General features: G+C 55.9%; 2 protein-coding genes across 4 annotated transcripts in view; one reads left to right on the plus strand and one right to left on the minus strand.

Moving 5' to 3' along the window:
• The window catches only part of LOC123368284 (integrin alpha-L-like), a 43,658-nt gene extending 40,661 nt beyond the window's left edge, over positions 1-2,997 (plus strand). The window contains exons 30-31 of the mRNA XM_045012943.1: positions 231-341; positions 847-2,997. Coding sequence (XP_044868878.1) covers positions 231-341; positions 847-993 — 258 coding nt within the window. The 3' untranslated portion in view covers positions 994-2,997. The remainder of the gene's footprint in view (positions 1-230; positions 342-846) is intronic.
• Positions 208-8,358, minus strand: LOC123368326 (zinc finger protein 629-like). Of its 3 annotated transcripts, XM_045013062.1 has the most exons (3): positions 8,019-8,358; positions 6,173-7,402; positions 208-916 (listed from the first exon to the last, which is right to left on the minus strand). In XM_045013062.1, exons 1-3 carry the CDS (start codon positions 8,086-8,088, stop codon positions 867-869), a joined length of 1,350 nt encoding a protein of 449 aa, XP_044868997.1. In that variant the 5' UTR covers positions 8,089-8,358; the 3' UTR covers positions 208-866. The 3 variants fall into 3 exon arrangements, with proteins under 3 accessions (XP_044868997.1, XP_044868996.1, XP_044868995.1); XM_045013061.1 differs by lacking the exon at positions 208-916 and having other exon boundaries at positions 5,722-7,399; positions 8,019-8,357; XM_045013060.1 differs by lacking the exon at positions 208-916 and having other exon boundaries at positions 5,722-7,402; positions 8,019-8,356.
• Positions 8,359-11,980: the final 3,622 nt, after the last annotated feature.

The following is an 11,980-nucleotide window of genomic DNA, read 5'->3' on the forward strand; positions in this document are numbered from 1 at the left end:
CCTGCCCGAGGGCCGCTCAGCCCACATGCTGGGTCCTCTCTCCCCAGAGGCACACTGGAGTCAGCCGAGCCCATTTCAGAGCACAGGGGCCTGCAGCAATGAGTCAGCACAACCCCCTTAACCCTTTCCCTGCCTGGGGAGGAAGCAGATGTGGCAAACTCAGGCAGGTGGGGTTTCCCCCTTACAGCGCCGTCTGCATTTCCCGTTATGCCCTGTGTCTGCCCCTGCAGGTCACCACGGAGGTGGAGCTGGTGCACGTGATGAATTACCTCCCCGTATACGTAGGCAGCGGGGTAGGGGGGCTGCTTCTACTGATCCTGATCAGCGTCCTCCTGTACAAGGTGAGATGGGCAGGGCCTGCCTGGGCAATAGGACCCTGGGTTACTCTGAAGTGGCCCGTTGCAGCCAGCCGGGCGCTGACTTTCCCTGCCAATAGAATCACTTCATCTTTCGCCTGCAACATTTCCCCCATGGGATCCCAGAGCCCTATGCAGACATTGGAGGGACCGTGTCACCTCCTTAGCGCTCATCCTGAGATGCCTCCACCTCTGGGGTGGGGACAACTCTCTCCAACAGCAAAGGGGAGGAATTGAATCCCGTGTCCACTTGAAACCACAGTGGGGGCCTGGCTGTCACGGAGAGCAGAGACTGGGACATGGGGCCTTTCCCCGCTCTGGGGCACTGGCTCCGATCTGACCCCAGGGCGTGGGAGATGGCTGGCTCAGAGGGGCAGAAAATGGGGCACAGGGTCTTTCCCCTCTAGCTCCAATTTGACCCCAACGTGGGTCAGAGGGAGTTTCTCTAGTCCCCGTGTCAATCAGTGGCGGTTTTTCCTTTTCCCGGCAGTGTGGTTTCTTCAAGCGTAGTTACAAGGACATGATGGACCATGAGCCAGCAGCTGGGAACGGGGAGGCACCTGCAGAAGCCAGCAAGGAGGAAAAGGCAGATGAAGACTGCAAGGAGGCACTCACCACAGATGCTCCCAGTGAATGACCAGACCCTCCCTCCCCCCGGACCATGAATCCGAGACCTCCTTCTCTTCCCTCCATCCCCACCTGCCCCTAGGACTGCCTCCTGCTCAGCCGGGGCCCTGCACTCACCAGCGCCCCCCAGTGGCCCAAAGGAGGATCGCAGCAGCTGTGCTTTTGCAGACTCATGTCTATCCCTGTCCTCGTGGCGGGGTGGCTCCATCCTGCTCCTGGTGGAACGGGTGCCCCCAGGACCTGAGCCCACCTCGCCGGCAGCCACAGCACAGAGACTGCGGGCTGGGCAGGCCATGGATACCAAGCTCCACTCTCTCCCTGGCTAAGGCCAGGCACGGGGGTGGCGTGTGTTGGGGAGCTCCCCCTTTGCTCAGGGAAAGACATCATTTCTCCAGGCCTCCCGGCCAGTGCCTCTCCTCAGCAGCCACCCCATCCACGACGAGGGGACAACAATCCCCATGAGATGTGAACAGCATCTGCAGTCAGGCGACCAGCACATCCCTGGATTAGTGCCACGCTCACCGAGGGCCTGGGATGGTGCTGCTGGGGAGCCAGACGGGGCATGTAATTAAGCATTTGTGGAGCCAGATCAACTTCAACAGGTGACTGGGGAAATGGCTTGAATAGTGACTGTTTACTATTAAGCTAGGCCCAGCCCCTACACTAGTGAACTCTCCATTCCCGGAGCGGACTAGCATGTTCATCTATTTATCTCTCGCAATCCTACTCACGCCCCTATTGACGTATCTGTGTTCTATGAGTGTGCTACACCCTATGCTGATGCTGCCGTCGCGCCGTGGAATTCCGCTTTCCCTGTTCTTTGCTTGAGGTGGCTCTTGCTCTCACAGACGCCGGGGCCTGTGAGTGGAGAGGTGATTTCCCCTCTGTATTCGGCACAGGAGCGACCACAGCTGGAATCCTGTGTTCACAGTGCCAGAAGGATGCTGAGAAATTGGAGAGAGTTCAAAGAAGAACCACGAGAATGAATAAAGGATTAGAAACCTGCCTTCTAGTGAGAGACTCCGGGAGCTCAGTCTATTTAGCTTAACAAAGAGAGGGTTAAGGGGGGACTTGATCACAGTCTATAAGTGAGAAACAAATATTTGTTAGCGGGCTCTTCAATCTAGCAGAAGAAGGTACAAGAAGTTCCAAAGGCCGGAAGTTGAAGCTAGACCAATTCAGACTGGAAATACGGGGTCAGTTTTTAATAGGGAGAGTAATTAACCATTGGACCAGTCAAGGGCTGTGATGGAGTCTCTACCCTGCCAACTTTTAAACCAAGATTGGATTAAAAAAAAAATCTGCTCTAGTTTGACCAGGAATTATTTCGAGGAAAATCTCTGACCTGTTTTTTCCCCCCTGTGATTTCAGATGATCACAATGGTCCCTTTTGGCCTTGGAATCTATGAATCCATCTTGCAGTGGCAGGGGGAGGATCAAGTATTTCCCGATACAGGGAAGGAAAGCTGAGCTTCCTTTTGTAATGGACACAGTCCTGCGGGTGAACAAGCCCCAGCACAGTGAGGGAACCAAATGATTCCCCTGCCAGATAGCTCCAGCATCAGGGGGGTGAGGACTAGAATCACAAAGAGGATTTAGTAGAATCCACAGCCCTGAGCTGGGGAGAAATAGGCACCTAAAAAAGAGGTTCTCTGAAGCCAACAAGCTGAGCAGGAGCCACCTAAGTTAGCCAGCAAGAAATGGTGAGGGGCCAGATGCACAAAAGTACTTAGGTGCCAGGCTGATGGGCCAGAGGTAGGCATCTCCCTCCGCTTGGGATTCTCAGCTGTGAACCCTCTCCTGGAGTTAGGTGCCTCAGCCAGGTGAGCCTTGTCTCATGAAAACCCAAAGAGAACCATCACCCCATGATAGCCACCAGCCCAGCACTCACCTGGGATGTTGGAGTCCCCTGTTCAAGCCCCTGCTCCCATAACTATTTAAACCAAGCTGAAAAGCTTCAGCAGGAGGGATTCCCCGCACTAGAATACCCTATAATCCAGTGACTAGGGGACTCCCCTGGGAAGATGTGGATTATGGTCATTGCAGCAGATCGGGGAGAGTGGGGATTCAAACCTAGGTCTCCTACATCCCTCGGGAGTGCTCTAACCAGTGGGCTGCTAACGAGCAATCATTCCTAAACTGCTCCCCGCAGGTGTCCTTTGTGCAGGCTAGGTGTGCTTTGAGCCGCCAAAGCCCTACATCTCTTTGTAAATCCACCTCCAGAGGACCCCAACTTTGTGGGATTTCATGAGAGCAGGGCCCCTGCTTTGACACCCAGGCAACAACTGCTCTGTCCTCTGGCAGGGCTGAACCCTGGCACCTATAAGCACCCATCTCTGGTGCCTGAGCGAAAGGACCTCATTACCCAGTCCAGACACTAGAGGGGAGTAAAGAGCCATTTTGGGGTCACGTGGGTTTCTCTCTCAGGCACACACTAAATTCCCATTGTGCGGGGGCTGATCTTTAACCCACATGGGTAAACCCCAGAAAGGGGCAGTTCACCCCAATTTCCAAGTGAGGCAAATCTCTTGGCTACAAACTCCATGGAAACCCCCAGGCCAGGCTGTTTCTTTGACACATCCGGGGCTGTTATAACTAGGGTCCTACCAAATTCACGGTCCATTTTTGTACATTTCACGGTCACAGCATTTTAAAAAGCTTGTAATGTCCCGGTTTCAGATATTTAAATCATAAATGTCACGGTGTTGTAACAAAACATGAATGCGCATTTAAAGACAGCAAACTATAAACGTGCAAAGCCCTTAAGACTCAACGTTTCTCAAACTGGGGGTCCCGGACCAAAAGGGGGTTGTGAGGCTCTTGTGGGAGGTCATGGAATTCCCACCCTTACTTCTGTGCCGCTTTCAGAGCTGGGTGGCCGGAGAGCAGCGGCTGCTGGCCGGGTGCCCAGCTCTGAAGGCAGCGCTGCCACCAGCAGCAGCACAGAAGGGTGGCAATACTGTGACCCCTCTACAATAGCCTTACACCCTCCTTTTGGGTAGGGAACCCCAGTTTGAGAAACAGTGTGCTTCTGAATACTGTTACCCTATAGTATAGGATACTTTTATAGTATAGGGTAAAAGTTCACATAAGTCCAGATTTCATGGGGGAGCCCAGATTTCACGATCCGTGACACGTTTTTCATGGCCATGAATTTAGGTAGGGCCCTAGGTATAACCCCTGCCCCAGCAGTGGGGATTCCAGGGCCAGCGCTGGGTGAATGCAGAGTGTTGGGATTGGGGAGGTGGGAAGAGGGGCCCCCACGGGGTGACACTGATCACCTAGGCAGGAACTAGAGAGTTACACAAATTACTAGGAAATTAGGAGAAAGGGTCTGGAAAGTGCATTGGATACAAAAAGCCTTCCCGGCCGGTCTCTTGAAATGCTGCAATAGGGCTAATAAAATACCAGTGATTACAATGCTTTCCACTCACGTAGTTAGTGTTCTCAAAGGCACCTGCAAACAGCCATCACATAAGCTCTCCAACTCCCCCCCCCCCCCCGTTAGTTTAGACCTACAGACCCAAGAGGGGTTTCCCTTCACATCTCCACCAAAATGCAGCCATCTCTGGGGTAGTATTTTGCAAAAAACAATAACAACAGAGAACAGCAATGGTTTGGGACAGGAAGTGGAGAATCCCATATGTCACTGAAACTGCAGGGGGGTTAGGGAAGGCTGATGTCCTGACACTGGGAATTCAGGATCTCAGTTTGATGTCTCACCTGAAAAACAGCAGCTCCATGTCTCCTGGCAGGACTCTGAGGTCAGCACCGACTGGAGGAGGAAACATCCCCCACGGAGCCCCTGCACTGCTCCCTGCAGCACAGCACCCCAGCACAGCACTGGGGACAGCTCGGATGACATGGGGAGGGCACCCCCTACTCAAGCCAGGGGTCTAAGAGGCTGGGCTATTTCAGCCGTGAAGCCAGACGTCAGACAGGTTGGGGGCGGGGGTATCGGCAGCAGGACTTGAACATCAGACCTCTGGATCTTAAGGCACAAGACCCCACTCTCTGAGCTCAATGCCTCAGCTCCACCAGTCTAAATGAGCAGTTACCACCCAAGAAAGAGATCTTGGAATCATTGTGGATAGTTCTCTGAAAACATCCACTCAGTGTGTAGCTGCAGTCAAAAAAGGTGAACAGAATAATTAAGAAAGGGATAGATAACAGGACAGAAAATATCATGTTGCCTCTATATAAATCCATGGTGCGCCCACATCTTGAATACTGTGTGCAGATGTGGTCGCCCCATCTCAAAAAAGATATATTGGAATTGGAAAAGGTTCAGAAAAGGGCAACAAACATTATTAGAGGTATGGAACGGCTGCCATATGAGGAGAGATTGATAAGACTGGGACTTTTCAGCTTGAAAAAGAGACGGTTAAGGGGAGATATGATTGAGGTCTATAAAATCATGACTGGCGTAGAGAAAGTAGATAAGGAAGTGTTGTTTACTACTTCTCATAACACAAGAACTAGGAGTCACCAAATGAAATTAATAGGCAGCAGGTTTAAAACCAACAAAAGGAACTATTTCTTCACATAACACACAGCCAATCTGTGGAACTCCTTGCCAGAGGATGTTGTGAAGGCCAAGACCCTAATAGGGTTCAAAAAAGAACTAGATAAATTCATGGAGAACAGGTCCATCAGTGGCTATTAGCCAGGATGGGCAGGGATGGTGTCCCTAGCCTCTGTTTGCCAGAAGCTGGGAATGAGCAACATGGGATGGATCACTGGATGATTCCCTGTTCTGTTCATTCGCTCCCGGGCACCTGGCATTGGCCACTGTCAGTAGACAGGATACTGGGCTAGATGGACCTTTGGTCTGACCCAATATGGCCATTCTTATGTTCCCTCCAGACACATTTCACCCTTCCCATCTCCCCAGACATGTACCGCCCTTCCTGTCCCCTGCCACCCATTCCCCCCAGACACGTACTCCCCTCCCCTTCCACCCTGGAGCTTGAACCAAGCAGCCTCGAGCCGTCACAGTGATCCTCCTACTACCAATCCCCTCAGCGTCCACTGCAGCTTCCACTTTTCCCTTCATTGCCCCGCCAGGCACATATTCCCTTCCCGGTGCCCTGGTCCCAATCACCCCAGCCCGGCGCTCTCCTTGCTTCCTGCCTCATCACCCTCCTCCTCCTCTTCCTCCCCCTGGCTCTGTCCGAGCTGGGCCGCACCCCAGTCCCCCAGCGGGATCGCTCCGGTCAGCTCCTGGCCCAGGTGAGTTCTCTGGTGCTGGGCCATGGCCGCCTTCTGCCCGAAGCCCTTCCCGCAGTGGCTGCAGCGGTAGGGCCGCTCCCCGGTGTGGGTGCTCTGGTGCTGGAGCAGGGCAGAGCTGCGGCTGAAGGCCTTGCCACAGTCAGCGCAGGCGTAGGGCTTGAGGCCGGTGTGGGTGCGCCGGTGGATGTTGTAGGTGGAGGAGACGCTGAAGCTCTTGCCGCACTGGGGACAGCGGTAGGGCCGCTCGCCGGTGTGGGTGCGCCGGTGCTGCAGCAGCGCCGAGCTGACGCCGAAGGCCTTGCCGCAGTCGCCGCAGACGTAGGGGCGCTCGCCCCGGTGGGTGCGCTGGTGCTGCAGCAGGTTGGAGCTCTGGTTGAAGCCCTTGCCACACTGCGGGCAGCGGTAGGGGCACTCGCCCATGTGGGTGCGCTGGTGCCGGATGAGGTGGGAGCTCTCCACAAAGCGCTTGCCGCACTCGGCGCAGCCGTAGGGCTTCTCGCCAGTGTGGGTGCGCCGGTGCCGCAGCAGGTCGGCGCTGAGCCGGAAGGCCTTGCCGCAGTCCGGGCAGCCGAAGGGGCGCTCGCCGGTGTGGAAGCGCTGGTGCTGGGTCACCTTGGAGCTCTGGGCGAAACGCTTGCCGCACTGCGGGCAGGGGAAGGGCTTTTCCCCCGTGTGCACCCGCCGGTGCTGCGCCAGGTCCGAGCTGTGCCCGAAGCTGCGCCCGCACTCCCCGCAGGTGTAGGGGCGCTCGCCGGTGTGCGTGCGCTGGTGGATGATGAGGTTGGAGCTCTGCGAGAAGGCCTTGCCGCACTCGGTGCACTTGTAGGGGCGCTCGCCGGTGTGGGAGCGCCGGTGCTGGGCCAGGTGCGAGTCCTGCCGGTAGCTCTTGCCGCACTCGGGGCAGGTGTAGGGCTTTTCCCCCGTGTGCGTGCGGCGGTGGCGGGCCAGGTGCGAGCTGTTCCCGAAGCTCTTCCCGCAGTCAGGGCAGATGGTGGATTTCTGCCCCTTGAGGGGTTTGGGAAGCAGCTCGGGGTCCTCTGCCCCTTCGGGTGTCTCCCCCGTGGGGTCTCCCTGCTGCCGTCCCACCCAACCGGTGTCGCCCCACGCAGGGCTCTGGGACCTCCCGCAAGACTCCGTTCCCACAGCCCCTTCCTGCTGGGGATTCTCCTCCTCTGTCCCGGCACCTGCTGGAAGAGAGAGAGTCAGTCCAGACAGGGCTGTGCCGGAGATGGCAAAGGGCTTTGCTACCAAGAAATCAACATTTGTACCAATCCCACAGCCAGAGCCCCCCAGACCCTGCTCTGGCCTGCCCAGTGCTGCAGCAGCTCTCATCGAGAGATGAGACAGACCAGGGCCCCCTCGTGCCAGGCGCTGCACAGACCCTGACTGAGATCTGGGGCCCCCCATTACACTGTGCAGACCCCAGCTAAATCAGGGCCCCCTCGTGCAGGGTACTGCACCCCCCCCCCCGAGAAACAGTCCCTGGCCTCACAGTCTAAGGAGGACAGGGAGGCCCAGATTGGGGAAGCGGGTCCCCAAGGCCCTGCAGCAGAGGCGGAGCTGGGGAATAGAACCCAGGAGTCCTGGCGCCCAGCCCAGCTGCGGAGAGCAGCAGCGATCGCTCCCCTGCGGCCTCTTCCAAGGATCCCGGGTCTGCATCAAGCTGGAAAAAACCCCTGAGCCCCCGCCCGGCTCGGACGCCAGTGGAAAAGCCCGGGCGGGCAGCAGGACCCCCAGCTCGGGGGGCGGGTGTAACGCAGCCCCTGGCCTCCCCCTTTCCCCCCGGAGCCGCTGGTTCCTCACCCGTGCGGGCGCCACCGGGGAGCTCCGTTCCCTGGAGATCCGGGCCCCGCGGCTCTGCCCCCGGCTCCATGCGGCGGCGGGGGAACAGCTGCTGTTTCCTACACACAAAGCTGGGGGGGGTTAATCCCCAGACCCGCCCCCCACCCCTGCTGCCCCGGAGCTGGCTGGGGGAGGGGGGGTCTCTCTAGCCCCCCATGTGGCTCCGATCCCGCCCCCGACCCCGGCCCTGCGGCCGCTTCCTCCGGGCAGCGATCTCCAGCCTCCGCGGCTGCTCCTCTCCCTGCCCCGGGGCCGCCCCCGGGGGCCGGGCGCGCTGGCTCCGCGCTCGGCCCCCGCCGCCGCTTTGCGAGGCGGCAGCTGGGAACAGGAAGGTCCCCGCGTTATCCAGACCCCTGCGCCGCACTTCCGAGGCCTGGCGAGGAGCCGGCGGCCTTAGGAGGAGGGGGAGAGATTTTCCCGGGGAAGGGCGAGGGCTCACCCTGGGGTGGAGGTGGGGGATGATCATGGGGGCCCTGTCCCGGGAGGCAGGGGAACCCCAACACTGCAGAGATCCCAGTCCAAGAGCCTCCTGTATTTCTTCAACGTCTGCCAGAGCAGAGCCTTTTTATAGGCCTTGCAAACCCTCCATAGGCACTGGCTGAACCAGCACTGAGATGCAGCCACCTCTGGGGTGGGGGCTGGGTATACAGGGATCCCTCACCGGGTGCGGTGGCCTCTGGGGTGGGCTGCAGAGGCTGTTTACCCAGCAATCCCTTCGCAGCAGCGGAGACCGGCACAGCGCCCCCCGTGGCGTGCCACCGTGCTTGGGGTGGCGAAATGGCTAGAGCCACCCCTGGCAGCAGCCAGCTCTGGGGTGGAGCACGGCTCTTCTCACACACACACCCTCTTGGTTCCAAAGGGTGTAAACTCCGAGGCAGGGTCCATGTTCTGCACACAACTAATGTCCCTTTAGTATCAATTTAGCAAAGCTGGTTGGGTTTATTGTCTGGGACGGGGGTGGCCAACCTGTGGCTCCGAAGCCACATGCGGCTCTTCAGAAGTTAATATGCAGCTCCTGGTACAGGCACCGACTACAGGGCTGGACTAGGGTGACCAGACAGCAAGTGTAAAAAATTGGGATGGGGGGTAATAGGAGCCTATATAAGAAAAAGACCCAAAAATCAGAACTGTCCCTATAAAATCAGGACATCGGGTCACCCTAGGCTGGAGCCACAGGCACCAACTTTCCAATGTGCGGGGTGGGGGGGAGGGGTTCTCAGTGCTCAACCCCTGGCCCTGCCACAGGCCCTGCCCCCTCCCGAGCCTGCTGTGCCCTCACTCCTCCTCCTCCCCGCTGGAGCTCCTGCACGCCACAAATTCAGGAGGTGCCAAGAGGAAGGGGGAGGCGCTGATTAGCCGGGCTGCCAGTGGGCGGGAGGTGCTGGGAGCTGCTGGGGGGCTGCTGATGTATTACTGTGGCTCACTGGCAATGTCCATTGGTAAATTCTGGCTCCTTCTCAGGCTCAGGTTGGCCACCCCTGGCCTGGGAGATTCCTGCATACGCAACTCTGCCATTCATCTGTTGTGAGACCTTGGGCAAATCATTCCTCCCTTTGTGGGCGTTTCCCTCCTGCCCTTTGTCTATCTTACATTAATCTCTTTAGGGCCTCGATTATCCCTTATTCTGTGTCTGCGCCGCACCTGGCACAATGGAGCCCTGATCTCACAGGAGGCCTCTAGGCACTACTGGTAAGATTAACTATAAGAAGAGTAATTAGTCTTCCCGCTAGTCTCCCAATCTTGAAACGAAGCATTTTCCAAATGAAAAAACAAACACATTTTATTTATTGGGTGACTTTGCAAACAACAGACACAATCGGCATCTCTGTCCAAAGTCATTATGGCAGAGCATGGGGCCATTTGCATCCCTGATTGGAGTCTCCGAAGATACTAACGCCCTTGGCCATTCAGATGTCTTGCTGATCTCGTGGATCTGTGGTGGGGCTAGGAGGGGAAAGGAGACAGCTCCCCGATCACACAAGGAGACAGAGAATCATGAGCAAAACAGAGTTCAACAGCTGCTTTCAAACGGGGCCAGGCCTGCATCACGGGGGGAGGGTGTGTTACATACAGGCCTGTTCCAACACCCATTGGAATTAGTGGAAAGGTTCTCACTGGCCCAGATCCCCAGCTGGTGTGAATGGGCTGTAGCTCTACTGGAATCAATGGGGCAATGCCAGTTGACACCAGCTCACTGATTTTGATGGGAACTGGATCAGGCCCTGAATCTCAGAAATCAACCAACAGTCCTGAGTCTCTTTGGAGTCTGCACCTGGAAGCCAAGCGCTATGCTGGGCCTTTCTTACCCGAGCATTCAGCTTTTATTGTAGCCAGTGCGATTACAATACAGAACCTGCCCCTCGTGCCCCTGAGCCTAAATCACAGTTTCAAAAGTGGATGAGGCACTTAGGAGCCTTTCAATGAGACGTGGGTGCCTAATTCGCTTTTGAAATGGGACGTAAGACGTCTACACTACGGAGTCTTGGCCAGTATAGCTATAACAGCAGCGCCCCCTAGTGGAAAAACAGTGTAAGCTGTCAGACTAGCTACACCATCCACCCGAACATGCCAACGGAGACCCTCTTCTATCAGTATAGTTATGTCTACAGCAGGGGTTCTGCTGGCACAACTATGTCAGGTAAGCCAGGCACAGATTTTTTTTTCACACTCCCAGATGACACAGCTAGACCAACAAAACGTTGTAGTGTACACCAGGCCATAGGCTCCTAAGTCACTTAGCTGCTTTTAAAAACGTTACCCTTAGTCTTTGTCTCTGTGTTATAAAATGGAAGTAACAGTCCTCACTTTCCCTGTCTTGTCTATTTAGGCTGTGAGCTCTTTGGGGCAAAGACCAACTTATCGTGCATTTGTGCAGTGCACACTGATTTCAGTCAGGGTATGTGCAGGGCCTGGTACGAAGGAGGCTTCCATCTCGGACAGGGTCTGTGCAGCGCCTGGCACCTGGGAACCCTGATCTGAGTCAGGCTCTGTGCAATGCGTGTTTCAATGGGGACCCTGATCTCAGCTGCTACTGTAATAATACAGTGTCTTTAACATGAGTCATGCTTAATGTATAGGACCCTACCAAATTCACTTCACTTCAAGGCATAGACTGGTCCTTATTCTGCTCCACCCCCAATGTCTGTATTTAAGATAGAAGGAAGATGATCTTTGCTTGGTCTGTTTTACTGGAAACAATTTTTGAGGCTGCTTTTTCCTTGAAGATTTCTGCTTCCTCCACCGAGTATATAAGAAGTCGGAGTCTATAAAACTGCACCTGGAATTACCAATGCCAGTGGTATGTGATTGCCCAGATCCACAGTGAAACCAACGCCCCCATCTGCTAGGAAGGACTCTGAAGGTGAAACATTTACTTGATGCATAATTTATACCTCCCTTCGACTGGGACTGAATCTTATGATAGTGAGTGTCTGTCTGATGTAGACATCTTTTGCTTAACAGTTACCCTGTGAGACATGAACTGGGAATTGCAGTTCTCTGCACAGCAATTTGCTGAATCCTTCTTTCTCACTGAAACACGCCCTTCCCCAATCTGGATCTGTATAAATTGCCTCACTCTCCCCTGCCGATTTATTTCCCTCTTCTATCCCTCTCCCCCTTTTGTAAATTATTGTTAGCTGGCCTCACCTCTTACACCCCCCTCACACACCTCCAGTCCCCTGCCCTCCCTGACTCCTGCACCCCCGACATCCCCACCCTGAGCACCAAATGGGAGCTCCTGCACCACTCCCGCCACATTCCCACCTGCACCCCTTGCACCAAATGGGAACTTCCCCAGGTAAGCGCTCCACACCCCAACCTCCTGCTCCCTAACTCCGTCCCAGACCCTGCACCCCCAACCCTGACTCTTGCATCCCCCTCACAACTGCCAGCCCCCTGCCCTCCCTAACTCCTGCACATAT

The sequence above is a fragment of the Mauremys mutica genome, chromosome 4 (genome assembly GCF_020497125.1).
Source record: "Mauremys mutica isolate MM-2020 ecotype Southern chromosome 4, ASM2049712v1, whole genome shotgun sequence".
Lineage (NCBI taxonomy): Eukaryota > Metazoa > Chordata > Testudines > Geoemydidae > Mauremys > Mauremys mutica.